Below are 27885 nucleotides of genomic sequence, written 5' to 3'. Positions count from 1 at the left end.
AAATGGTGAGTGTTCTCCACCATGAAGTGTATGGGGACAGACTTAATCTCAATATGTATGCTTTGGAAGATAGGCAATAGAAAGGAGTAATGATAGTGAAATTTAAATTCCTCCATGGCACAGTCTCTTCAGCTGAAAGGAAGCTCTGGCATAAGAGGGCATAAGATGAAGGTGAAAAGGAACTGGTTTAGGAGAAATCTAAGGAAATATTTCTTTACAGAAAGGGTGGTGGATGCATGGCATAACCTCCTGGTAGAGGCGGTGAAGACAAAGATTGCATCTGAATTCAAGAAAGCTAAGGACAAGTACATAGGATCTGTTAGGAAGAGGAAGACATAACAGAGAGTAAGAAAGGGCAGACAAGGTAGGCCATATGATCTGCTGTTATTTTCTCTGTTTCTATTAGTAAACGTTTTATCATGATAAAAATGTTGGAATTTCTATAAATAAAGAACTTTGTCATGTACAATGACCTTGCTTCATAGAAAACAAAAATGAGCTTCATTACAGAGCTCTGCCTGACAGAGCCTGATTTAGTCTTACACTGTACAGTTTGCTCAATCAGAAAAACATAATCCAACCTATCGCAATGGAGTAGATGTGCCAAGAAGCACTAGTAGTGAACCTTATGCGATTTATATTGTTAGGTAGCCCCAGAAAAGTGTGCTAATTTTGATAGGCAAAATGAGCTAAAACTTATCGCATTTAAATGTAAAAGACCATATATTTATGTATTCTGATTTAAATATTCATTTCAAAAGCTACAGCTGTATTATACAGAATGCTGTGAATACAGGAGTAAGCATAAACAAAATGCAACCAATAAATAATGGTAAATGTAATGAAAAACATTAGAATTAAATAAACACAGACATTTTTAAAATTGGAATCCACAATGGTGACCACCTCGCTTTAAGAAATGCTTCACTTTTCCTCTTTTTTGCTATTATGCCTATGTTCATGGCACAGAGCTGTTTCATCTCTTGGCAGACTTTGCCTGAAGGTCCAATGGACCAACATGTGACCCATCCTGAATCCTTGGACAGCTTTGATGCAAATCTCCTGGTTCAGTTGAGGCTGTTGCAAGGTGACTCGGCCTCTTCCTATGGGACTGACACCTCATTCAGCTCTGAAGCAACAAACTCCCCAGCTATTTTAGCTAAAGAGGGCATACTTGAAACTGCTTCCCTGCACCCAAAAGAGCAACCGAGGTGGCAGTGGGAGAAGGTCTCCCCTGGATGGCATGGAACATGGGGAAGTGTAATGGAAACAAGCAGAAAAGTCGTGATCTACAAAAGTGGATCAGAGTATTCTCTTCTGTCTTTGGTGGTGGATTCAATGGCTAAGTCTGAGGGAAGTTCTCCAGCTGTGACTCCATTGATCTTTCCTTTATAAAGACCAGTTACATTTTCTCTTGAGATGACATGGAAAGCTATCCAATCCTTAGGAACTACTCTTTCTAATCAACTAAGTGATAAGCTCTGTCTACATAAAAATGATCAGAGGATCACAGAGTTGGAACAGAAATATAATAAAAATATGGAGGATGTGGGTAAATTTTTAAAAAGATGTTAACACATTCAAAGTCAGCAAGTGGTAATGATAAAAGATTTATTTCTACTGAGAATGAAATCTGAATATCTGATTAGTTCAATACATACGATTATCTTTAAGATTGTTAATTTTTTTCTAAATTTTCAATGCAACTCCAAAGGAAATGTTTAATAGGTATCTTATGGAAATCTTAAAGGTATGGCAGCAATCTTTACCACCTATTACTAAAACTTCTATCATCCTTTAAATACAAACCAGCCTGATAAGGAAGTTCCTGGAGGCCAACTAATAGATGTTTTGCTGTCTCTGCTTTGTTGGAAAAATCTGTTATGAAGGACATAACAGCTGGAACTTTGTTAATTCAACTGGCTTTAGTGGCAGACCAGGACTGGTTGCTTCGATTATATTTTAGATATTGCAAAGCGTCTTTTTTGAACTTTTCTGTTAAAATGTTCCTGGATGTCACTAAGGAAATGGAGAAGGCAATTCCTGCTATAACAGCCAGCTGTTTTAAAACTAGGATCACTGTTTTACTTGAAATTTCAGTGTAAATGCATTGCTATATATAAAGAGAGGAAATATGTCTTTTTGATCCCTTTCACTTATCCTTGTTTGTTACATAAGAAAGGCCATACTGGGTCAAACCAGTGGTCAATCTAGCCCAGTATCCTCTTTCCATCAGTGGCCAAACCAGGTCACAAGTAACCTGGCAAAAACTTTGAGTCTGCTTCAAGTGGAAAAAAGTGGGGTATAAATGTTCATAAATAAATAAATAGTAGCAACCTTCTATGTCACCAATTTGGGGGCAAGAAGGCTTCTCTATGTCTATGTCAACAGCAGACTATGGACTTATCCTCCAGGAACTGTGAAGTCACTGGTACCAGGACACTGTACCAGTGACTTCACAGTGAGAATCCTGAAAGGTAACTTTAAAACCATACAAGAACGTAAGACCTTTGAAGTCAGAATGATTGAATATTTTAACACCCAACAGAAAGGACTTAACAAGGATCTGGGGTTCCTAGCCCATTATAAACCATAAAGCTGTATGTCTCTGTTGATCACCCCACCCCTCACCTATCCACACCTATCCTGTTAGAATATCAATGATATGCTTTGATGTCCCCATGCATACTTCCTACCCACCCCCATCCTCCCACCCTGTCAGACTGTCATAGTAATGCTTGAATGTTTTCACTTATATACACTGTCAGCTAGCACATTTGCTTATTTCCAATCTGACGAAGGGCAACCTTCGAAAGCTAATCAAGAAATGTATTAAGTTATGTCCAATAAAAAAGGTATCATCTTATTTTCTTTTCCATGTTTTATTTTGTTTGATGTCTATTGATTATCACTGAAAGATATCCTAATTTTGGGCCCGCCCTAGTCTCACCCAAAACACACCTCCAATATGTCCCCTTGTAAAACATCCAAACTCTGCCTTTCAAAAATCACAATTTGGACATTTTTGGTAGATGGATGTTTTTTGGGCCATTTTGAGACATCCATCTGTTTTGAAAATCAGCACCATAGTATCTACTTTTTGTTTTTACTATTTTTTTTTTATGGTGAAGACCAAACTCAAAACTTTTCAGACCTTTATATAGGCCAGGATGCCCAAACTTAGTCCTGCAGATTTACTCTCTAATTTATCTAATTTTTTAAGCACTTGATTCTAATTAGCCAATTAAGGGGTATGTTTACTAAGATGCGTTAGCGTTTTTAACGTGCCTGTAAATTTAAAGCACGCTAAACACTAACGCGCCTATACATTTCTATGGGCGCGTTAACGTTTAATGCACATACACCATTTACATGTGTTAAAAATGCTAACGCGCCCACAGCGCCACTTAGTAAACCTAGCCCTAACTGTGCTAAGAAAACTTGGCGTTCACTTACTATTTTACACATCGTGAATTGTTTAATTAATGCCCTTTTTACTTCATGGATGCTGATTTCCATTCAGTAAACATATCATGCTAAAAACCTATAATTATTATTGTATTTAAGGTTCAAAATCTCTCTCAACACTGTATGTATCCCTTGTCAACTACCTGTTTTTCTCTTCTGGTGCCTTCTTCACTGATCATTTTAGAGATGGAAGAATATTTAGTTATCTATACATGTGAAAGAATACTTCTACAAATGGTATGCATCAATGTGAGCTATTTTAAAAATTAATTTTCTCTTTTCAAATATATACTGCTTCTGGGGAAAAGAGAACACACTATAGCATAAACGTTTTTGGTGACACAGAGATAAAGTCAAGCACAGTTATTACCAAGATTATAGAGAAACTTCATAATATACTATTATTTTCCAAAATTAGAGGCATTTTACTCTGGAATCTACAAAATGTATTATCTACAATCATTCTAATCATTTTCATTTCACAGAACTCTCAAAGGACTCTACGAATTGCTACAGTGCCAGGTGTAAGATCTTGAGGCGGACTGAGTAAATTCTTTTCTGAGTTTCTAAGTAACCAGTGTGTTTCCACTGTACATATCGCTATGTTTCTAGACAGAATTGCCTTGTGGAACAATGCTGCACTATGTCAGCTACATAAGCTGACAGAACACACATATGTATTTTCACTATTAGTATAATTAGTACCTTTGAGAAAATTATCAGTGCTCAGCAGAGTCCAAACGATATTGCTACGTACTAGTAATGATGAACCAGAATTACAAATACAGTATTTTGATGACAAATTTCTATTAGAATATGGCACACAGATACACTCTGGTTTTGGGGTTTAAATCACTTTCCTTACAGAGTTCATCCAAAAATTTCTTCTGAATAAACATTTGTTTAGTCTCTTTGGGACAGTTTTAAAAGCTACTTCTATCAATAAAACTGAGGTTTGTGTGTAGAAAGCTCCATTTGGTTTAAATGTGGACAATGAATGGATGACCCATGTAGCTCTGTGACTGGCTATCTTTAGTCACATGTTTGGTATAAATTTCAATGAAAAAATGCCGTTGCCAACTTAGTATGGATAAAAGTATATCAACACGGCAGTGAGTACTTTGTAAAGGTATGTTGGACAGAAATGTATAAAACAATATTTTTTGATAGCTTTTTGTCATTTTAAACAATTGCTCCCCAATATTCAAAACCTATCACAAAGTGTTCAGGAGTGGCCTAATGGTTAGTGCAGCATATTGTGAACCTGGGGAATTGGGTTCAATTCCTGCTGCTGCCCGATAGTCAGCAGTGGGCTGGGATCCTGGGAAACAAGGTTCAATTCCCTCTGCAGCTCTGTGTGACCCTGGGCAAGTCACTAAGCAACGGTAAGCCTAATGCGGGCTTACCGCTTGCTAAACAGGAAGTACCCACCACTAGCATGCCATCACATCCAATTCTACAAAAATATATTTATTTTTGTAGCACTGGAGTATACCCGGTGGTATAGGTGGCGATAAGGGCTCCCCCACAAATGGTCGTGCGGCAAGTGCTTTACACGGCCATTTCCTGCAGGAAAGAGAGACTTCCCTTTTACCCGCTGCAGTAAAAGGGGGTCTCGGCGCAGAGCTTGGTAAAAGGGGCCCTTAATGTACTACTTAGACCATGAGTCCACTAGGGACAGATCCAGTACATATAAATGAAACTGTAAACTGCTTAGGTCTAAGCAGTATATATGAAATATTATCAATGAGTAAACAAAAAAACCCTAAGTGATCAAAGCTGTTACCCCCTTAATTTTAGACCAGTGGTTCAGGATACCCTCATTGAATATTCGTATGTTAAATTTACATGTCCTGCTTCTTTTGCAAGGAAATCTATCTCATGAATATTTACTGATAACATTCTCGGAATGGGCAAGGACTGTGCCTCTGAGTGAATGTGAAGGTCATTATTGTGCATTAACTGCTAATGCTACAGTTAATGCATTGTAGTTAGCTGTACCTCCAGAGGTGTATCTAATTGCATTCCATATTCTTAGTGGTGCCATTAACCCATTAGCGATCATTTCTCTATCTTAATGGTATGGCTGCCTTCCCTATCATTTTAGAAACATTCTCAACACACAACACAACCTCTAACTGTAATGCATCTTTTTCATTTAAGAAATTAACTAAGACATATCTTCTCAAGAAACCTGACTATTCCATACGCAATAATAGTTATCTTGCCAACCACTATAAAACACAGCATCATACAACCTTGTAAACGTAATTGAATCAATGTAATCACTAACAACTGTTAAATGTAAGCCACATTGAACCGAAACTCGTTTTTGGATAATTGTGGGATACAAGTATGAATGAATAAATAAATAAATAAATAACATAACGGTTAAAGCAGACGTTTTGTACCCAATGTGCCTTACGTTTTGTTGTTATATGCAGTTAGTAGCAAAAATCTTATTGCATCATAGTAAATAGGCCTAAAGTTCTTTCTTTTTTATCTGTTCCAATATTTGGACACTTTTTTTAGGACAGTTGCTAAAGGCTAATTGTTTCAGTTTAGTATATTCTAACCAATCTTTAACCAATAATGTAACCAATAACTTAATTTGTAACAGAAATAAAAGATAAAATCATATCAGATAAGTTTACATTAGGAATATGCTTGAAAAAACAAAACAAAAAACAAACCCCTCCTGGTACTGTTTTTATTTAAAAAAACAAAAAAAAAAACCAACCACACAAAAAATGCAAATGAATTTATATAAAAAAGCTGAACAATGAGACACAATAAATATAACAGTGCATCAGAAATGCAGGGCAATTCTGTAACGGGGTGCCATACTTTAGGCACCTAGATGCTGCATGCTGAGTGCAAATTTTATAATGGCATCTGGGTGCCAAGATTCCATTACAGGTTAACAGAGTAATTCAATATCAATGTGCTTACAATTCAGATGTGCCCACTTATAACATGTCAATGGCAAGTGTAAATGGGCATACCTTATCCCCTGGATTCTATATAATGCGCAGCAAGTAGCACACCTTAAATTGTGCACACGATCAATTTACGCATGTTACTCAACTGAGTAACAAGCCAATTAGTCATGATAATTGGCCAATAACAACCAATTATCACTAATTGGCAATAATTAGAATTTAAGCGTGCTTTTTAGGCGTATTCTAAAGAAAGGCACACATAAATTCCAATGCACATTGCTGAAAAGGGGGCACAGCAATAGCAGGAGCATCTGGGGGTGTCTATCGCATTTATGTGCATTGTTAAAGAATTTGGGGGAACGCAAACATTTAGGCGCCGGCATACAAACCAGGTTTTCAGTGGTGTAAATGGCTGCGCCTAAATGTATGCGCATTCCCCTGGCTAATGCGCTATTCTATAAACCTCGTCTTACTGTAGACACAGTTTACAGAATAGTGCTGCATACATTATTCCGACGTGCCTACATTTAAAACGACCTAAACACAATCCGGCCCTATGAGCCTAAATGTTGGCCCTGCCCATGCTCTTCCCCCGTAAACGCCCCCTTGCATTTACATGCTAAGTGAGTTGAGCACTTCTTTTATAGAACAGCGCTGTGCACTCAGACAGCACTTGCACACGTGACTGCTACTTTTTCTATAAATTTACATGTGCAATCAGTGGCATAAATATAGGCACCAAGTTATAGAATAAGAGGGATAGTGTTTATCCTATCTATGTTATCAGAATGTTTTAATGTGTGCCTATTGAGATGTTTCATTTGTATTGTGCTAAGATCGTAAATGAACCTGCTTTCCATGCTGCCTATTATGAGGTATCATTTATACTCTGCTGTCTTTTTTATATGATTTAAATGTGGTTAATAAATCCCAATAAATCAATCAATCATTTGGAGTGGAGGAGTAGCATGGTGGTCAGAGCAGCAGGCTGTGAATCAGAGACACCTGTTTGAATCCCCCTGACACTCCTTGTGGCCTTGGGCAAGTCCCTTTTACAGAGCTGCAGTAAGGTCAACACAGGCTTACCGCTCGCTCTTTTGGGACTTCCACAGGGCCAACACAGCCACCAGTGGTAATCCTGTCCCGAGCGCGCTATTTCCGGGGGAAAAAGAAAACTCCCAGAAATGGCTTGCCCGCCAGTAATCGGGCATTGCCGCAGGCTGCCCAGTTACCGCCGAGTTACCGCAGGAGCCCTTATCGTTCTTACTGCATGGCCACGTATGCTGGGGGCTTTTTTACCCACTGCGGTATAAAGGGTTCCCTTGCCTTTCATTGCCTCAGGTACAAACTTAGGGCCCTGTTTAGTAAGCAGCGCTAGGGAACCCTAGTGTTTTTAGCACGCGCTAAATGCTAAAATCACCCACAGAAACATATGGGCAACTCTAGCGTTTAGCGTGCACACCTTACTAAACAGGGCCCTTAGATTCTGAGTCATCTGAGTACAGAGAAATACCTACTGTACCTGAATGTAACTTGCCTTGAACCACCACTGGGAACGTGTGAGCTAAATACTAAGGAGTCCTTTTACAAAGGTGCGCTGAAAAATGGCTTGCGGTAATGTAGATGCGTGTTCTGGGTGCCAAAAATGGACGTGCGGCAAAATGAAAATTGCCACGCATCCATTTTGGGTCTGAGACCTTACCGCCAGCCATAGACCTAGCGGTAAAGAATCTGGGCGGTAATGACCTCAGCGTGTCAAATGCCACTTGGCTCGTGTCTGTTATGCATGCCAGAAAATAAAATATATTTTTCAGATGCACGTAGAGGACGCACGCCAAAACTGAAATTACCGCAAGGGCTACGTGGTAACCGGGCGGTAACTCCAATCTGGCACGCGTTTGGTGCGTGTAGGCGCCTATGTGGCTTAGTAAAAGAGGCCCTAAATAAATAAATTTGAGGATATTCACATACAGGAAGCAATTTTCAAAATAGCCTGTGGCCTTTCTAAAACTTCAAAGCAAAAGCATGTCCATACATTCACTTTAAAAACCTGGTGCAGATACAAGGAGCACATAAATATTTGCACCTGCTTTTTCTGTGAATATTTTTCACATAGAAAATAACACATTTTAGATTTGAAAATGTGATATATGAGCATTAGTTTCCTGCATTTCCCTACCCCCCACCCCTGCACACACAAAGAAAAATGCCTACTTGATTACCTCCTATTAAGGCAACTAAAAGTTGTGGAAACCTATATTCAGCCAGGTTAAGGGTGACAAATGTTCAGACAGTCTTTTCACCTGGGTAAGTCACTAATTACCTGGGTAAAAGGTTGCCCTCATGGTGAACTAGAATTAAAAGTAAAACATCTGTGGTACAGAATGCCTACACATGTTCTCCATATGTAACCCAAAAATCAATTTCCTCTCAAACTATTTTCTTTCCCTACGGCTGAACTTGTCCTCATTTCTCCTACTTCAGCATACCGTACAATTATGTGGTTTAATTTAATACAAAAAAAAGTGCAGTCACGTGACATTTGGGGCACTGAAATCCAAGGGACCAGTACACTATGGGAGAATGAGATACTGAGATGTACAAACAAAAAAGAGACCTCATGGTGCTTATATCAGATGATCTCAATACTATAAAACAATAGTGCAAAACAGCGGTATACGTCAAATGAAGGCTAGGATTCATAAGAGATATTTCCCATTTGTTTAAAGGAGTGATAATGCTTCTGTACAAGTCATTGATAAGAGCAAGACCTCTTTTTGGAATACTGTAAGCAATTCTGGAGGCTGGCTCTCCAAATACAATCTTGATAAAAGGTTACTGAAAAGGTGCTATCTGCACCTTAAGCCTTATAAAATGAGGCACAGAGACTTATGAACTAAAAACTGGCATGGCTTAGATTGGATTAATTTTCACAATAAAAAAAGAAGAGCAATAATACAAATACAAATTTAAATATGCACAGGGAGGAAACTGTTCTGAAAATCAGGCACTACCATGCTATCCATCCTTTGAAATGATGATAATGGCGACCACCTGAGCTGGTCACTAACAAAGTGCGGAAGCCATTCTAAAGGCTCAGCGCTCATTCTACAGTTTATAGAACAAAATCCCATTCTATCACAGTTACTTACACAGATAAGGCCAACATTCTCATCAATTTGGTTTCTGAGAGCCTCACAGTATGGAAAACTGTCTTCTAGTAATGCTGAGTGAGGTAACAGGCTTCCTGGATTCAGGTAAGATTGCTATCCTTGTCTCTCTCTAGACCAGTGATTCTCAACCAGTGTATCAGCACACAACAGTGTGTCACCAAGAATTTGACAAATTAGACAGCAAGCATGTACTTTACCTAACAACTACCTGCACCTGAAAGTTGGAATGAGCAGAGACCCGGAAAGTCAGGGACTCAAAATCCCCATTAACTGGTCCCTATTTCTACTTCCCCACTACCTCCAATGATAACTACTGCCACCAGCCCCAACTAGAAATGCTGCAGATCTGCTGTTCATAAGTTCTGGGTAGCATATTTCAGGGTTTTGGGTTACTTTACAGTATCTGGCAGGGAAGGACACAGTTTCTGGCAGGGAAGGACTTTTGTGTTGCCACTACCGAGGTGACACCAGAATATATGACAAGCTGTAAGGGAAACATCCCTAACTCTATACTCTAGAACTGGTAAAAGTTTATTGTTGTTGACAGTAAGTTAGTATGACTTTGTCTACCATTCAACCCCGTATTGAAAGCTACACGCAACACATTAGTCCCAGTTAGCATACAGTCTGCATTTTTTAAAGAAAAAAAATAAAATTTGATCATTTTAACAGACAATCAGGTTGTCATGTACTATCTCAAAAAGCATGGAGGTATGCAATCCTACCCCTTGTGCAAGAAAGCAGTCGGAATGTGGCAGTGGGCCACCAGCCATGGCATGGTGCTCAGAGCCATATATCTAGACAGAAAAGACAACAGTTTGGCAGACAGACTGAGCAGGGTGATACAACTACATGAGTGGTCTCTCATGGGCTCAGCCTGTAAGATCTTCTGAGAGTGGGGCACCCCCTCAGTAGATCTCACTGCCACTCATCTCAACAAATTCCCTCAGTACTGCTCCAGACTCAGATCACATGGCAGACTAGTATCAGATGCCTTCTTTCTCAATTGGGGGGGGGGGGGGGGGGAGAGCCTTCTGTATACATATCCTCCATCCCTCTATGGAAGACTTTGTTGAAACTCAAGAAGATCCAGGGAACCATGATCCTCATTGTTACTTACTGGCCACAGCAAATTTAGTTCCCTCTTCTTCTGGAGTTGTCCCCCAAAGAACACTGGAAACTGGGGTATTTTCCAACCCTCATCACGCAGAATGAGGGATCTCTCCTGCATTCCAACTTCAATTTCTGGCCTTCATGGCTTGGATGTTGAGAGCGTAGAGTTGGCATCCCTTCAGCTACCTGAGTGTGTTTCCAAGGTCCTGCTGACTTTCAGGAAAGGCTTCACTAGGAGGTGTTATACTTTCAAATGGAGAAGATTTGCAGTCTGGTGTAAGGGCAAGGCCCTAGGGTCCTTTCACTTGCCCTACACAAAAAGATGCTGGAGTATCTTCTACATCTCTCCAAATCTGGTCTCAATACCAACTCTGTAAGGGTTCACCTCAGTGCAATTAGTACTTACCATTACCAAGTAGAAGGTAAGCCTATCTCTGTACAGCCTCTAGTTATTTTTTTATGTGAGGTTTGCTTCTGACAAAGCCCCCCATCCGACAAAGTCATGGGACTTAAACATCATCCTCACCCACCTGATGAAGGCTCCTTTTCAGGCACTTGATTCCTGTCATCTGAAGTACCTGACCTGGAAGGATTGCTTTTGGTGGCGATCACTTCAGCTCACAGAGTCTACTACTACTACTTATCATTTCTATAGATCTACTAGATGTAGTAGAGTCAGCGAGCCGCAGGCCCTAGTGGTTGATCCACCTTACACAAAGTTTCGTCATAACAGAGTAGTTTTCCACACACATCCAAAGTTCATTCCTAAGGTGGTCTCGGAGTTCCATCTTAACCAGTCAATTGTCCTGGCAACATTTTTCCCAAAGCCTCATGCCCATCCTGGCAAAATTGCACTGTACACCGTGGACTGCAAGCGAACCTTAGCCTTCTATCTGGAGCAGACTAAAGCCCACATATAGCCCAGCTAGGTTTTTGTTTCTTTTGACCAAAACAGGATGGGAGCAGCCATCCGTAAATGCACTTTATCCAACTGGCTGACAGGCTGCATCTCTTTTGCTTATGACAAGGCTGGGCTGACTCTTGAGGGCCATGTCACGGTCCACAATGTCAAGACCATGGTGGCACCAGTAGCCCACTTGAGGTCAGCCTCTACTGAAGAGATTTGCAAAGCTGCAAAATGGTCTTCAGTTCACACATTCACATCTCACCACTGCTTTGAGCAGAATACCCGACATGACAGATAGTCTGGTTAGACAGTTCTGCAGAATTTGTTTGTAGCAGTGGCATAGCTACGGGTGGGCCTGGGTGGGTACAGGCCTACTCATTCTCGCCTCAGACCCACCCAGGTTAGTGGCCCCCAAAGTATCTCATTGGCGGTGCCTCATTCCTCTCTCTTCTCTCTCACGGCAGCTGCTTGACTCTCTCCGAACCCCCCCCCCCCCACCTTTGAGCTGTCGCTGGCAGCAATTCCTGTATGCAACCTGAACCAGCCCTGTAGGCTTCCCTCTACCGCGCCCCACCCTCGATGATGTTACTTCCTGTTTCTTCACTAGCAGCGGCGATGTGGTAGAGGAAAGCCTCCAGGGCTGGCGTAGGTTGCGTACCAGAATCGCTGCTAGTGATGACTTGGAGGCAGAATGGGGAGGGAGAGAGGAGCAGATGCTGTGGGAGGGGGGGGGGGAGAGAGGAGCAGATGCAGTGGGAGGGGGGGGAGAGAGGAGCAGATGCTGGGGGAAGCGAGGGGCAGATAACGGGGAGGGGAGACAGAAATGCTGGGTGGAAGGTGGAGAAAGATGACGATAGTAGGGGCATGGGGAAAGCTTTAAAAAAACTATATGTACAGGGTGGGGGTGAGAAGGGCCCACCCAGGTAAACTCAGGGCCCACCCGAAATGGCAGGTCTGGCTACGCTCCTGGTTTGTAGTCTAGAAGCCAACTCCAACCTTCTAGGCCCAATCTTTTCTGTTACTGTCTGCACCTAGACAATAGGGCTGTTTTTTGGTTATTGGTCCTAGTTGGCCTTGCCATAGAAAGTCCCTATTGACCATTGTTTATTTGTTTTTGGTGAGCCAGGTAGCTAGGGATTCCCACATATGAGAATGTAATATCCTTTTTGACCTTGGAGAAAGTGAGGATACTACATTGCAGTGGGTGTTCTCCGAGGAGAGTAGGATGTACATTCTCACATACCCTTCCACTTCTCCTAGGAGTTGCATTCCCTATCCTTTTTTATCCAACTGCTAGTCCTGTGTGAGTCGAGCAAGTGGAAAGGCAAAAGCTTCTAGAAGTAATAGAACACACCTGGATGACATCACCCACATGTGAGAATGTACGTCCTGCTGTCCTAGAATACCTGCTACAAGACAGTAACTTTGCTTTACTTGAAAATTAAGAATTTTTATTATGTATGAGTGTTTTAATATATTAATGGTAAGAGTGTGTTAACAATGGTTTTGAACAAATAAATAGCGAAAAAAATTGCTTTGAGATATATTTTAGACACACTGTTGTGGTTAGTGCAATATATTCTTAAATCTCTTATTGATTTACTAAACAAAACACTTGGCACACTATAATTGAAGCATTTCATAAAAAGCCTTTAGAACAGCTACACATAATTGCTCATCCTGAAAACAGAGCATGAGAACAAGCACAACACTTTCTGATATCTTGCCACAGATAATGGAGAGAATGATTACTTAGGGTGAAAGGGAACAGTCTTTCTAAGTTTTTCTTCATTTTTGGACTTTAGTTTTTAGTGTATATTCAGGAATGAAAAAATAATAATCAAAAAAGCTTCACTGGACAAAGATTTAGGTGAGATACCAGTTCCAGAAATGGTATTCAAAGTAGAGAGTTGAATGAGGACAGAAATCTTACCCATCCACACCCATCCCTGCAAGAATTTAACCTATTGCAACTCGTTCCCACCTGTCCCCACCCATCCCTGCAAGAATTTAATGGTACATAAAAGAAAATTCTGGTCAGCTCTCTCAATCTCTCTCTGGATTTGAGTCACAGCACTGCAGGCAAGGAAGAAACGGAAGTTGGAACTTGGAACACTCTAGTGCACATATGTAAGATTTGTCTCTGATTCACTGGCACTGTGTGCTGAGAGATTGCCACATGCACGTGCCAGTAGGTCAGGTGACATCTGATGCTCACGCCTGTGTCAGAGCTGAGGTCTGCACATCAGCCCCGGAGCAAAGAGGATTAATAGTAACATAGTAAGTGATGGCCAATAAAGACCTGAATGGTCCATCCACTCTGCCCAATAGTCACACTCATTATCAATTCATCATTAAATCAACGAGTGTGATATTATATACTTGATTATGGTCTTTCTTTCGTGTTTCTGGAACAAAGACCACAGAAGTCTATCTGGCCCTACCCTTATGTTCCAACTGCTGGAGTTGCCGTTGAAGCCCACTCCAGTCTATTCGTCTTCTCATTTGTGGGACACAGACCGTAAAAGTCTGTCCAGCACGGTCCTCATGTTCCAGCCACTGAAGTTGCTGTCTAAGCCCTTTCCAGCACATCCTAAACCAGATTGCCATGTATGAGACATAGACCATACAAGTCTGCCAGGTATCAGCCCTAGTTCATCACAGCCAGAGTCGCCATCTAAGCATCACTTGACACATCCACACACATGCAGTCATTTAAGGTTAGGTTTTTTTTATAACTTCATTTTTCTAATTAGAGATCTTCTGTGTTCATCCCACACCTTTTTGAATTCCATCACCATTTGTGTCTCTACCACCTCCTTAATGGAAGACTTTCCACATTTGTGCTGTTAAAGCAAGGAGGAGGAAGAGGAGACAGCACTCAAAGAACTTGGTACTCTGTAGATAAAAGGCTGGCGCAGGTTCAGCATACACTTCCATGGGAACCCCGCATGAATAGTTTCAATCCCCACAGAAATCCCACAGGAACTGCTTCCGTACCCACGGGAACCCCGCAGGAACTGCTTCTGTTCCCACGGGAACCCCACAGAACTGCTTCCATCCCCGCAGGTTCCGCGGGATTCCTGCAAACCCCATTCCCATGCAGGTCTCTAATTCAAAGCTGATGAGTCAGAGAAACCGAATGAAATCTCTATAAAGCTGGAAGATGTAATGGTGCAATTTGACAAATTGAAGAGTAGCAAATCACCTGGACTGGATGGTATTCATCCCAGAGTACTGACAGGATTGAAAAATGAACTTGCAGAACTATAGTTAGTAATAGGCAATTTATCTTTAAAATCAAGCATAGTACTGGAAGATTGGAGGGTGGCCAATGTAATGCCGATTTTTAAAAAAGGTTCCAGAGGAGATCTGGGAAATTATAGATCGGTGAGCCTGACATCGGTGCTGGGCAAAATGGTAGAGACTATTATAAAGAGCAAAATTACAGAGCATATTCAAAAGCATGGATGAAACAAAGCCAATATGAATTTAGTGAATTTAGTGAAGGAAAATCTTGCCTCACCAATCTATTACATTTCTTTAAAGGGGTGAACAAACATGTGGATAAAGGTGAGCCGGTCAATATTGTGTATCTGGATTTTCAAAGGCGTTTCACAAAGTACCTCATGAAAGACTCCAGAGGAAATTGGAGTCATGGGAAAGGAGGTAGTTTCCTATTGTGGATTAAAAACTGGTTAAAAGATAGACATCAATTGCTTGTTTACTCTTTCCAAAAATACTAGGACTAGGGGGCATGCAATGAAGATACAAAATAGTAAATTTAAAACGAATCAGAGAAATTTTTCTTCACTCAAAATGTAATTAAACTCTGGAATTCGTTGCCAAAGAATGTAGTAAAAGCAGTTAGCTTTGTGGGGTTTAAAAAAGGTTTGGATGGCTTCCTAAAGGAAAAGTCCATAGACCTTTATTAAAATGGACTTGGGGAAAATCCATGGCTTATTTCTAGGATAAGCAGCATAACATGTATTGTATTTTTTTGGGATCTTGTCAGGTACTTGTGACCCGGATTGACCATTGTTGGAAGCAGGTTGCTGGGCTTGATGAACCTTTGGTCTGTCCCAATATGGCAATACTTATGTACTTATAAAGTAACTATCATTCAAAACAGCCAAACATTTTGTCACCATCAGGGTCACTGCATGACACTCTTGGAAAGTCAAGTACCTTTCTAAGAGAAAAGCAAGCTCCTTTCTCTTTTTATTACAGTCTCTGCAGATTTTGGACTGCTAATGAGTTGAAGAAATCCATTATCTATCACCTAATCAAAACTTCTAAGTTCTTTATTGCACTAGGTTTCTGGGTTCTAGATCTCAATAACCACATCACAGTACTCACATGCAGGGGCATAAACACAGCTCAGGTTTTAGGGGTCACAAAATTCTGCCCCCCTCCCAAGGTGTGATTATATATCTGAGCTGGTGGGGGCCCCAGCAACAGAAGCCCTCCTCCAGCCAAAGCCTGGTGCTTTTCTTGGAACATTGCCACACAAGGCCCCCACCCCTGCCCATGCCTGGTTTTTGCTTATGTATGGGGGGGCAGTAGGTTTCTGGGTTCTAGATCTCAATAACCACTTATCACAGTACTCACATGTAGGGGCATAACCACAGCTCAGGTTTTAAGGGTCACAAAATGTTGCCACCCTCCCTCCTGTTCTAAGTTCTCTTTATTGTACTAGGTTTCTGGGTTCTAGATCTCAACAACCACTTATCACAGTACTCACATGCAGGAGCATAACCACAGTCAGGTTTTAGGGGTCACAAACGTTTGCCACCCTCCCCCTTCTCACGGTGGGACTCTATATATCTGAGCTGGTGGGGGCCCCAGCAACAGAAGCCCTCCTCCAGCCAAAGCCTGGTGCTTTTCTTGGAACACTGCCACACAAGGCCCCCACCACTGCCCATGCTTGGATTTTGCTTATGTATGGGGGGGGGGGGGGGACTTTCTCGAGCATTCTCAGTTTCATAAAAAACAAGTATGACCAGGGGTGGGGGTTACTGGGGAAGGGGCAGCCCAGGAGAAGTGGCAAGCTTCGGTTGGAGGAGGGCTCCTGCTAGCAGGGTGTTGAAACCCCTACCAGTCAAAGCAGAAGACAGCGCCTCAATTTTAGGGGGGGGCCCAAACCCAACTTGGAGGGTGGGGGCCCAGGCCTCCCCTGTGGCTATGCCACTGTTCTCATGTGTAATAAAAAAAAAAAAAGAGAACTCACTTTGTCAGGTATTGATCAAGCCAAGCATTAAGAAAAAAGGATAAGGGTCTTTTAATTATTTTATTCACTTTATTTCCTTTTATTATACCTGCAAGACTAAAGGCTGTTATCAAAATTATCCTAATCATTCATTGCAACTTGTTTTCATGTACCATTAACAATGTGACAAACCTGTAATACTTACTTTACTGTTGCACTCAGGAAAAAATTCAACTGTGGCATCAACAGGTTGTCAGGAGCAGCCAAGTATCGATCAAACTGGACCTTGAACAGAGCAAAAATTAAAAATCTAGAACCACAGCTGTCTATTAGTGTATGTCTATAAAAACTTTACATTTCTATATAAGCTGTATACTTTGCACATGTCCCTACATTTATTTGGATTGGATATTCAAGAGGATATATCAGTACAGTGGCTGTGGGAGTGGTTGAACAAGCAAATCCCTATCTGTGAATTTTCAGTGGCACTATAAAGACAGTGTCACTGAAAACCTTGACAGACTGGCCTGGCACTATCTGGATTGTGTTGGGGCAAAGTGAAGGCATTCTGCTCAACTGTATACATAGCCAGCAATATTCAACTGCTATCAGAGAAACAGAAACAAATCTCTGTAAACCTGGAAGATGTAAAGGGGCAATTTGACAAATTGAAGGGTGGCAAATCACCTGGACTAGATGGTATACCTCCCAGAGTACTGATAGAATTGAAAAATAAATTGCAGAGCTATTGTTAGTAATAAGTAATTTATCTTTAAAATCAAGTATATAGTACCGGAAGATTGAGGGTGGCTAATGTAATACTAATTTTAGAAAGGGCTCCAGAGGTAATCCAGGAAATTACAGACCGGTGAGATTGACGAGGGTGCTGGGCAAAAGGTTAGAGACTATTATAAAGAACAAAATTACAGAGCATATTCATAAGCATGGACTAATGAGAACCCACATGGATTTAGTCAAGGGAATGCCTCACCAATCTATTACATTTCCTTGAAGGGGTGAATAAACATGTGGATAAAGGTGAGCTGGTCAATATTGTGTATTGTGTACATTTGACAAAGTATCTCATGAAAGACTCCTGAGGAAATTAGAAAGTCATGGGATAGGATGTAATGTCCTATTGTGAATTAAAAACTGGTTAAAAGATAGAAACAGAGAATAGGGTTAAATGGTCAGTATTCTCAATGGAGAAGGGTAGATAGTGGGGCTCCCCAGGGGTTTGTGCTGGGACTGCGGCTTTTTAACATATTTATATATGATCCAGAGATGGGAATAATTAGTGAGGTAATTAAATTTGCTCATGGCAAAAAGTTTATTCAAAGTTGATAGATCAGAAGAGGATTGTCAAAAATTGCCCAAGGACATTACAAAACTGAGAGACTGGGCAGCCAAATGGCAGATGCCGTTTATTGTTGAGCAAGTTCAAAGTGATGGATGTGGGAAAGACGAACCAAAAATACATCTATGTATGCAAGGTTTCACATTAGAAGTCACTGCCCATGAAAAGTTTTTAGGTATCATCGTGGACAATACATTGAAACCCTTTGCTCAGTATGCAGTGGGGGGCTAAGAAAGCAAATAGAATGTTAGGAATTATTCGGAAAAGAATGGAAAACAAAAACAAGAATGTTATAATGCTTTTGTATTGCTCTATGGTATGACCTCGAATACTGTGTGCAATTCTAGTCACTGCACCTCAAAAAGGATATAGTGGAATTAGAAAAGGTACAGAGAAGGGAGGTAAAAATAATAAAGGGGATGAGACTACTTCCCTATGAGGAAAGGCTGAAGTGGCTAGGGCTCTTCAGCTTGGAGAAGAGATGGCTGAATGAAGTTATGATAGAGGTCTATAAAACATTGAATTGAGTGGAATAGGTAGACATGAATTGCTTGTTTACCCTTTCCAAAAATACTAGTACTACGGGTCAAGCAATAAAACTACTAAGTAAATTTAAAACAAACCAAAGAAAATATTTCTTCACTCAACGTGTAATTAAACTCTTGAATTTGTTGCCAGAGAATGTGGTAAAAGCAATTAGCTTAGCAGGGTTTATAAAAGGTTTGTATAATTTTCTAAAAGAAAGTCCATAAGCCATTATTAAGATGGACTTGGGAAAATCCGCTGCTTATTTCTATGATAAGCAGCATATAATCTGTTTTACTGTTCTGGGACCTTGTCAGGTACTTGTGACCTGGATTGGCTGCTGTTGAAATGACTATGCTATGCTAATCACATGTTCTAATGACAGATTTTAATGAATGCAAATAAGGCATATAGTTAAAAGTATCATTAAAATTCACTAAGGGATAGTCATTGATATACTTTCTGTGGTTACAATCAAAGTGGTTTACATATTATATACAGGTACTGATTTTATACTTGGGACAATGGAGGTTTTAAGTGACTTGCCCAGAGTCACAAAGAGTTGCAGTGGGAATTGAACCCTGGTTCTCAGGCCACTACACTAACCATTAGGCTACTTCTCTTCTTTTCATGTAAATAATATGCCCACATACATAACAAGCACATACACAGATCATGCAGAAATGATACATTAGAGTAATAAAAGCACACATATAGCAAGCCCATGCATATAGGACTAGATTCTATATATCACCCTAAAAAAAACCAGAGCTGAAACGAAATACGCCTAGGTGTATTCTATAAAGTATGCCTAAATTCAAGTGTACTTTATAGAATAAGCCTAAATTTCTGCATGATTAATAGAATACACCAAGCGCCCGTCCACGAGACTAAATTTAGTCGCAGGCAGTTATGCCAAGTAACATTCAATATTAGAAAAAACACTTGCCAGTAATTCTAGTTAGCTATAGAATAAGGCAGACGTTTGTTATATTATTAAAGTTTATCAATAAAATTGTGTCATCATAATGAACAAACCTGCTTCCATTGTTCTTTGAGTGATGAATGTAACCAGTAAAAATAAATAAATAAATAAATAAATAAAGATATAACGCGCCCACACAGAGGGAAATTATATACAGTGGTGGAAATAAGTATTTGATCCCCCACCAACTAGTAAGAGATCTGGCCCCTACAGACCAGGTAGATGCTCCAAATCAACTCGTTACCTGCATGACAGACAGCTGTCGGCAATGGTCACCTGTATGAAAGACACCTGTCCACAGACTCAGTGAATCAGTCAGACTCTAACCTCTACAAAATGGCCAAGAGCAAGGAGCTGTCTAAGGATGTCAGGGACAAGATCATACACCTGCACAAGGCTGGAATGGGCTACAAAACCATCAGTAAGACGCTGGGCGAGAAGGAGACAACTGTTGGTGCCATAGTAAGAAAATGGAAGAAGTACAAAATGACTGTCAATCGACAAAGATCTGGGGCTCCACGCAAAATCTCACCTCGTGGGGTATCCTTGATCATGAGGAAGGTTAGAAATCAGCCTACAACTACAAGGGGGGAACTTGTCAATGATCTCAAGGCAGCTGGGACCACTGTCACCACGAAAACCATTGGTAACACATTACGACATAACGGATTGCAATCCTGCAGTGCCCGCAAGGTCCCCCTGCTCCGGAAGGCACATGTGACGGCCCGTCTGAAGTTTGCCAGTGAACACCTGGATGATGCCGAGAGTGATTGGGAGAAGGTGCTGTGGTCAGATGAGACAAAAATTGAGCTCTTTGGCATGAACTCAACTCGCCGTGTTTGGAGGAAGAGAAATGCTGCCTATGACCCAAAGAACACCGTCCCCACTGTCAAGCATGGAGGTGGAAATGTTATGTTTTGGGGGTGTTTCTCTGCTAAGGGCACAGGACTACTTCACCGCATCAATGGGAGAATGGATGGGGCCATGTACAGTACAATTCTGAGTGACAACCTCCTTCCCTCCGCCAGGGCCTTAAAAATGGGTCGTGGCTGGGTCTTCCAGCACGACAATGACCCAAAACATACAGCCAAGGCAACAAAGGAGTGGCTCAGGAAGAAGCACATTAGGGTCATGGAGTGGCCTAGCCAGTCACCAGACCTTAATCCCATTGAAAACTTATGGAGGGAGCTGAAGCTGCGAGTTGCCAAGCGACAGCCCAGAACTCTTAATGATTTAGAGATGATCTGCAAAGAGGAGTGGACCAAAATTCCTCCTGACATGTGTGCAAACCTCATCATCAACTACAGAAGACGTCTGACCGCTGTGCTTGCCAACAAGGGTTTTGCCACCAAGTATTAGGTCTTGTTTGCCAGAGGGATTAAATACTTATTTCCCTCTGCAGAATGCAAATAAATTCATATACTTTCCACAATGTGATTTTCCGGATTTAATTTGTGATGTGCTATCTCTCACTGTTACTAATAACCTACCCTTCAATTATGGGCTGCTCATGTCTTTGTCAGTGGGCAAACTTACAAAATCAGCAAGGGATCAAATACTTATTTCCACCACTGTATATGGTGCCTGGAACAACCATGCAGAAATGATTTTCGCCTAAGCATATTCTACAAGATTTAGGTGCGATATATAAAATAAACTTAGTTGATATCCCAGCGCCTAAAACTACACGCATTTATTTACACCAACGCAAACATGGCATAAATCCCTATTCATAGATTTATGCAGACTGGGTCATATTCTATAACAATGCACGTGAATTTGGGCATGCCCATGAAATGCCCAACCCATAACCACACTCCTTTTTGGATGTGCGCATTAGAATTTAGGCGCAGTGATTTACAGCATACGCTTAGCGAGTTATGCACATAAATTCTAATTATTGCCAACTAATGCTCATTATTGCTTGTTAAATACTACTATTTACTACTATTTAACATTTCTAAAGCGCTACTAGGGTTACACAGCGCTGTACAATTTAACATAGAAAGACAGTCCCTGCTCAATGAGCTTACAATCTAAAGGACAAATATACAGTTAGTTAAGTAGGGGTCATTAAATTGGGGTAGTCTAGGTTACTTGAAGGTATAGAGGTTAGGTGTCGAAAGCAACATTGAAGAGGTGGGCTTTGAGTAAGGCTTTGAAGATGGGTAGGGAGGGGGCTTGGCGCAGGGGCTCAGGAAGTCTATTCCAGGCATAGGGTGAGGCGAGGCAGAATGGGCGGAGTCTGGAATTGGCGGTGGTGGAGAAGGGTACTGAGAGGAGGCATTTGTCCTGTGAGCGGAGGTTACGGGTGGGAACGTAAGGGGAGATGAGGGTAGAGAGGTAGTGAGGGGCTGCAGACCGAGTGCATTTGTAGGTAAGAAGTAGAAGCTTGAACTGAATGCGGTATCTGATCGGAAGCCAGTGAAGTGACCTGAGGAGAGGGGTGATACGAGTATACCGGTTTTGGCGGTATATAAGACGTGCAGCAGAGTTCTGAACGGATTGAAGGGGGGATAGGTGGTTCAGTGGGAGGCCAGTGAGGCTGACTGGCTTATTAAACCAATTAAAGTTACGTGCATTGTTATAGAATAAGCTTGGATTTTGGGCGCAGAACGCTAAGCGCGATATATAGAATCCAGCAGATAACGCTTGGGGGCCAAAACGTTTTGCAAAAAGAATTTATAGCATGCACGTAGTTATATGCATAAAATAAGGAACCTTAAGAAGCTAGAGACTTTGGTATATAGTAGAAAGGGAATGGCTCAAGCAGGTACAACTGGCCGGCTCAGCCAGGAGGGCAGGGCTTAGACTGCGAGCAAGTTAGGTTCCCTACAGGAGGAATAGAACAGGGAGGAAGGATCTTCCAGGGGGTTCTCAGGAAGAACTGCAGTGTCTGAAGATAGGCCTGAGAGAAGAAGGAAATTGCCCTCCACACATGCTTCCACTACTCTTGTGAGAGGATAAAAGACTGCCAAGGTAGGAAGTCTTTTTCCTGGAGTTTTTGAACCTGAGTGGGCCTGGGTTAGAGAAAAAGATATCTAATCTGCTGCATCCCATGTTTGGGGTTAGGAAAGAAGCTAACCCTGGGAGGACTTTTCACTGACTTTATAAACTAAACGTTCAAGATGGCCCAACCCCACCTCTGGGAACATTTCTGCTCAGTTTGAGTAAAGTTATGAATTTACAGGCTGGATGTACATACATTTGCTGGTATATCAGACATACAATTTTTATAATCATCCATTTCTGCACACAGAGCACTGCTTTACGAGCAGCAATGGCTTTTAAAACTGTCCTCTAAAAATGGTAACTGCCTCCAATTTATATGTATGGCACTAATTTTCAATGATTAAGGTCTTCAAAGAGATTGTTCATTACCTTCATATGATTCATGCACTGTTCTTGTAGGCAAATTTGTTTATCAAGTGCTGGAGATTTAATATTGTATTAAGTATTCATGCTTGGTATATCAAATTCTCTAGCAGCAGGTTACGATGCCAACAACCAATGACCTGCACTTTTTCCGCCTGTATTATTTCATCGTGTTAAAGTAGAATTTGCTATCATTTTCTGGTTCTGATGTGACTAATCTGTACCAAACTAAAAGGTTAACTGCTATATTATAATAATCATAACAAAATAACTTGGAGAACCTAAATCAAGAAACTGGTCATTTGGAGGTCTTTAGGCGCACGTAGTCATCTGCATGTCAATTTATAATCTCTAGAAGCAATCCGATAACTTTTTGATATATATTCCATTTTCAAAATATGTTTTCGTATATATACAAAGGGCCAAAGCAAACTGTATGATTGGCTATACCATAGGATATGATACTGGACTAATAGTAGAGAGAAGGAGCCAGAACTGGGCAGCTGTCACCTTCTTTTGAAAAACAAGAAAAGAATAGAAAAGGTAATTTTGGGGAAAGGGTTTGGGTTGGGGAGGAGACAGAAAGGAAGGGCAGGGGAGCGGCAGCAGAGGAGCCAGGGTGGCAGCTCATTTTCTGCCTCAGGCAGCAGATTGTCTTGGGCCACCTCTGTATACTCATGTAAGTCAAGGGTAGTTTTAGGACTAAAAATGACCCAAAACGTTGTGACCCAAAGTATAAGTCAAAGCTAGGTCCCACATTGCTCCCTCTCTCTCCCTCCCCTTCACTTCCAGATCCAACATTGCTCCCTTTCTCCCTCCTCTCCAGCATTTCCCCTGTCTTTCTCAAATCCACCTCTCTGCCTTCCCATAGCCCACAGATTCACCGATTTCAATAGCAGTGAGAACAGATAGGTTGCCTATACATGTTACATCTTATGAACTTCAGCAGAAAGCTCACTGACATAATGCAAGTACTATAGTGAACATCAGCAGCAAATTTAAGAAACTGAGATCATACTCCACATATCCTGGCTTAGAAGTGAGGTTCATTACTGTCAAGGTATGCACAAAACTAGGAGGCCCTTTTACTAAACTGCATAGGCACCTACATGCACCCAATGTGCGTCAATTTTGAGTTACCGCTCAGCTACCACATGGCCCTTGCGGTAATTTCATTCTTGATGCGTGGCCACTATGTACACCAGAGAATATTTTTATTTTCTGGCACCCGGGCAGTAATCGGGAGGTAATCTGCATTTTATGTGTGAAGAACATTACCACCCAGTTACCATGTGAGACCTTACCGCTAAGTCAATGGCTGGCGGTAAAGTCTCAGACACAAAATGGACATGCAGCAATTTTCATTTTGCCGCACATCTATTTTCGGCAAAAACAAAAAAAGGGCATTTTTTACAGGTGCGCTGAAAAATGACTCTGTGTGTGCCCAAAACAAGTGTCTTCACTACCGCAGACCACTTTTCAGCATACCTTTGTAAAAGGGCCTCTAACCGATTTGCAAACACTGCCTCCTGTGAGAAGGGAGTAAACCACAGATCAAGTTAAAACCTGTGATAATAGGCAGGCTCAAGTGGGCAAACTGGGTGGTCTAAGGGGTCCTTATCTATGCCAAGATCTATTCAAATTCATTTGACTGTACAAATTTTGTTTTAAAAAAGAAAGCACCTACCACTGCAGCCTTCAGTGACACTGAATCCATGCTGGGTAGGTTTGCCAGGGGACCCTAGGAAATTTAAAAATAAATATGAACACCAAAAACACAAAATTCTTTGTATTTCATTTTAGGGGGAAAAAAAAGCACATTAAAGAGTAGTACTACAAGAAAAATTCCATGGTTAAAATAAAGGAAGGTCAACTTACTGTATATGCTCTAACAAGTGAAAAACAGCCCCCCCCCCCCCCCCCCATAAACAAACATGTCACTGCACAGTTATATTGCATTCATTGCTGAGGAATTAGGAAATTTCTTGTTAAGGACCAGTTACTGAGTTCTCGGATAGCAGCGAAAGACACTAGAAGGTTTAATTTGGGGGTTATGTTATAGCAAGTGCTGGATAAGTGTTTGGGGCAGTTAAAACAGTGGTAATTCCTCTTATTCAGACTCTACCCCACTAAGAGGCCCTTTTACAAAAGTGTGCTGAAATCTGGGCTTACTGTGTTCTAACATGGGACTTTGCTGCACACCAAGCCCACCTTTTAGAGCTTTTCACTTATTTTTTTTTTTTAATTTGTAGGTTGTTCGCCAGTCTTGTCACCGTCATGCGAGGCCTGCAAAAAAAAATTAACGTGGAAGCACGAAAGAGCTGCCCCATTAAGTCTGCTTTATCCGGTTAGTTCATGCAAATCAAAACACTAGCCGGATAGCGCAGGAAAGCCACTCCTCCACAAAAATATTATTTAAAAATAGTTAAAACAAGCAAAATACTACAAAACACAGTAATGTGTTTTGTGTTTCCCATGTTAATGTCACATAAAGAGTAAAAGGGCCCCTAAGTTATTTACATAACTCTTTCACTCCTGCATTTCTCAGAATCAGTAGAAAAATACTTCTAATACTTCTAAGAATAATTTTTTAAATCCAAATTTAAATAATATTGCTGGTAAGCTTTGCATTTATATGCAAACTTTGCCTATATTGCAACCATGTCTCTCCTCCTGTAAAATGGAATAAGAGAACTGTCACATCTGTGGCCGTGACCACCCTCAGCCTTACCTTCTTTCTGGGGGTCAGCGGCTCTGCTGGCTTCTGTCTGTGTTTGTGTTTGTCTTGTCTCTAGTCTCTGTGCTGATTGCTTCACTAGACCTCACCTGTGTGGGCTATGCCTCTCTAGGGAGCCAGCATCTAAGATGGCTGCCACCGGCTCTGTGCCAGCTTCCAAGATGGCTCCTGCTTGTCTTTCCTGTGGGCTCACTTCCTATGTGTGTCAAGCTTCTCTTTGGGGTCACTGTACTTCCTGCTTCTGTCCTACTGCTGGTGACTCATCAGTGAGAGCCTTCATAAGGAAGTGCTGTGCTTGCAGTCAGGGCCTTTGCATAAGTGTTATGCTCTTAGGCCAGGTCAGGTTAGTAAGTGTCTGCTGCACTACTGCTTAGCCTCTCTCTGGGTTCCAGCCCAGTTTCTTTCTGTGTCTCTGTTGTCCTTCTGTGGGGGGTCTTCCCTGCCACTGTCTGTCTGTGGACTGCGGGTCCTTCCTGGCTTACCCTGTGTTTGGGGTGAAGCCTCTGTTCCTGGCTTACCCTGTGTTTGGGGTGAAGCCTCTGCTCCAGGCTTACCCTGTATTGGGGTGAAGCCTCTGTTCCTGGCTTACCCTGTGTTGGGGTGAAGCCTCTGTTCCTGGCTTACCCTGGGTTGGGGTGAAGCCTTTGTCCGGGTTTGTTCTCTTTCTGTATGCGAAGCCTCAGCCTTTGTGGGTTCCCCAGTCAGTGTGTGGAACGGCTGTGGCTTCAGACCCTTGGCCTGTTCTTCCTGGTTTGCTCTCTTTACCCTGAACCCTGCGTTGCCTAGTCTGTGTGCCTACCCTGCTTGTATATCCTGAATCCTGTATCTGTCTGGCTAGTGTGTTTTCCTGGGTGATTATTCCTGTATCCTGTCTCCACCTAGCTAGAGGGTTTACCCTGTGGGTATTCCCGGATCCCCGTTCTGCCTAGTGTGTTGCTGCCCTAGTCCTTGCTCCTGCTAGCTTCTGTACGCCTTGTGTTCCTTGGTCTGTCTTCTGGGTCTTGCTAGTGGCTGTGCAGCAGCACACTGTCTGAGTCTAGTTCCATGCCCTGTCGCCTTCGTGTATCCCAGACCCAGGGTGGGTCCTCTGGATCTTCAGTTCCTGCCTTATCCTGCAAGTCCTGCCGGCCTGCACTTCGGAGCTCAACTCCGGAGGAACGGTGGCTAGGTGCAGGTGAAGCTGTTCCTGTCTCATCTGTTCTAGTTGCCTGCCTTGTACTACTCCAGTCCAGAGTTCCAGTACTGCTCTTCTGTGTTTCCAGTCCCAAGGTGGTCTTGCCTGCCGCTCCTCGGCAGTGGCCCAAGGGCTCATGAACTCCAGTCCTGCCTCGAGGACCTGACAGAATGCCTAGGCCCTCGAGAACGCGACAAGAACAAACCAATTAAACAGAAAAGATGAGGAGACAAGTAAAATAACATTGCGGATAGGCTGAACAGAGTAAAAATAGAAGCAGAAGCAATCAATCAGTTATTTTTAAGGGAAAACATGATGGAAAAATAACAAGCCAAGTTAAAACGCATAAAATAATGGATGACAATAAAACACATCCCTTTTAGAGCCTGCCTTTTTTGGGTTCTTTTCTGCTTCAGGAGGCAATTTTACTGTGCAGGCTTTGCACTAATTCTTATAGCAAAATCATGACAGTTATTTTTCCTTGGAAACTACAGTGGAATGTTGTTTGCATGGTCACTTGCACCTAACCCTTTGAGCAAGTTTCATTTTGAGGTCCACATGTGCACTTTTTCTCCCCTAGGAAGGCCTCCTCTCAATTTGCCTAGTTGTAAGCATTACAGAAGAATGTGCTTAGCTGAATGAGGACAATTTTCAGACAGCAAAATGCAGATAAGACACTTTTTACCCAAAGAAATCTGTTTCAAAGTGGCCTCTCAATGTTTTAAAACCAGAACAGATTAAATCAGAACTGAGAATTGTTTTGTAATATATTGTTTCTTTAATCAAACTAAATTTTATGCTCATGCCTCACTATGTGGCTGAAACAAATACTGAATAGTATATCTGGTTTCAAAGTACTTAAGGATCATTTGTTCCTGATGAAAGCTAATTAGAAAAAAGCCATGGCAATATCTGAATCA

The 27885-nt window shown here is 41.6% G+C and overlaps 1 protein-coding gene across 1 annotated transcript in view; it reads right to left on the bottom strand.

Moving 5' to 3' along the window:
• Positions 1–27885, bottom strand: part of COG6 (component of oligomeric golgi complex 6) — a 217686-nt gene that overhangs the window by 5105 nt on the left and 184696 nt on the right. The window contains exons 17-18 of the mRNA XM_030200417.1: positions 24742–24795; positions 17018–17097 (exon numbers count right to left, since the gene is read on the bottom strand). Coding sequence (XP_030056277.1) covers positions 17018–17097; positions 24742–24795 — 134 coding nt within the window. The remainder of the gene's footprint in view (positions 1–17017; positions 17098–24741; positions 24796–27885) is intronic.

The sequence above is a fragment of the Microcaecilia unicolor genome, chromosome 4 (genome assembly GCF_901765095.1).
Source record: "Microcaecilia unicolor chromosome 4, aMicUni1.1, whole genome shotgun sequence".
NCBI lineage: Eukaryota > Metazoa > Chordata > Amphibia > Gymnophiona > Siphonopidae > Microcaecilia > Microcaecilia unicolor.
The sequence above is the reverse complement of the archived record's forward strand: the minus strand, read 5'-3'. Positions and strand labels throughout refer to the sequence as shown.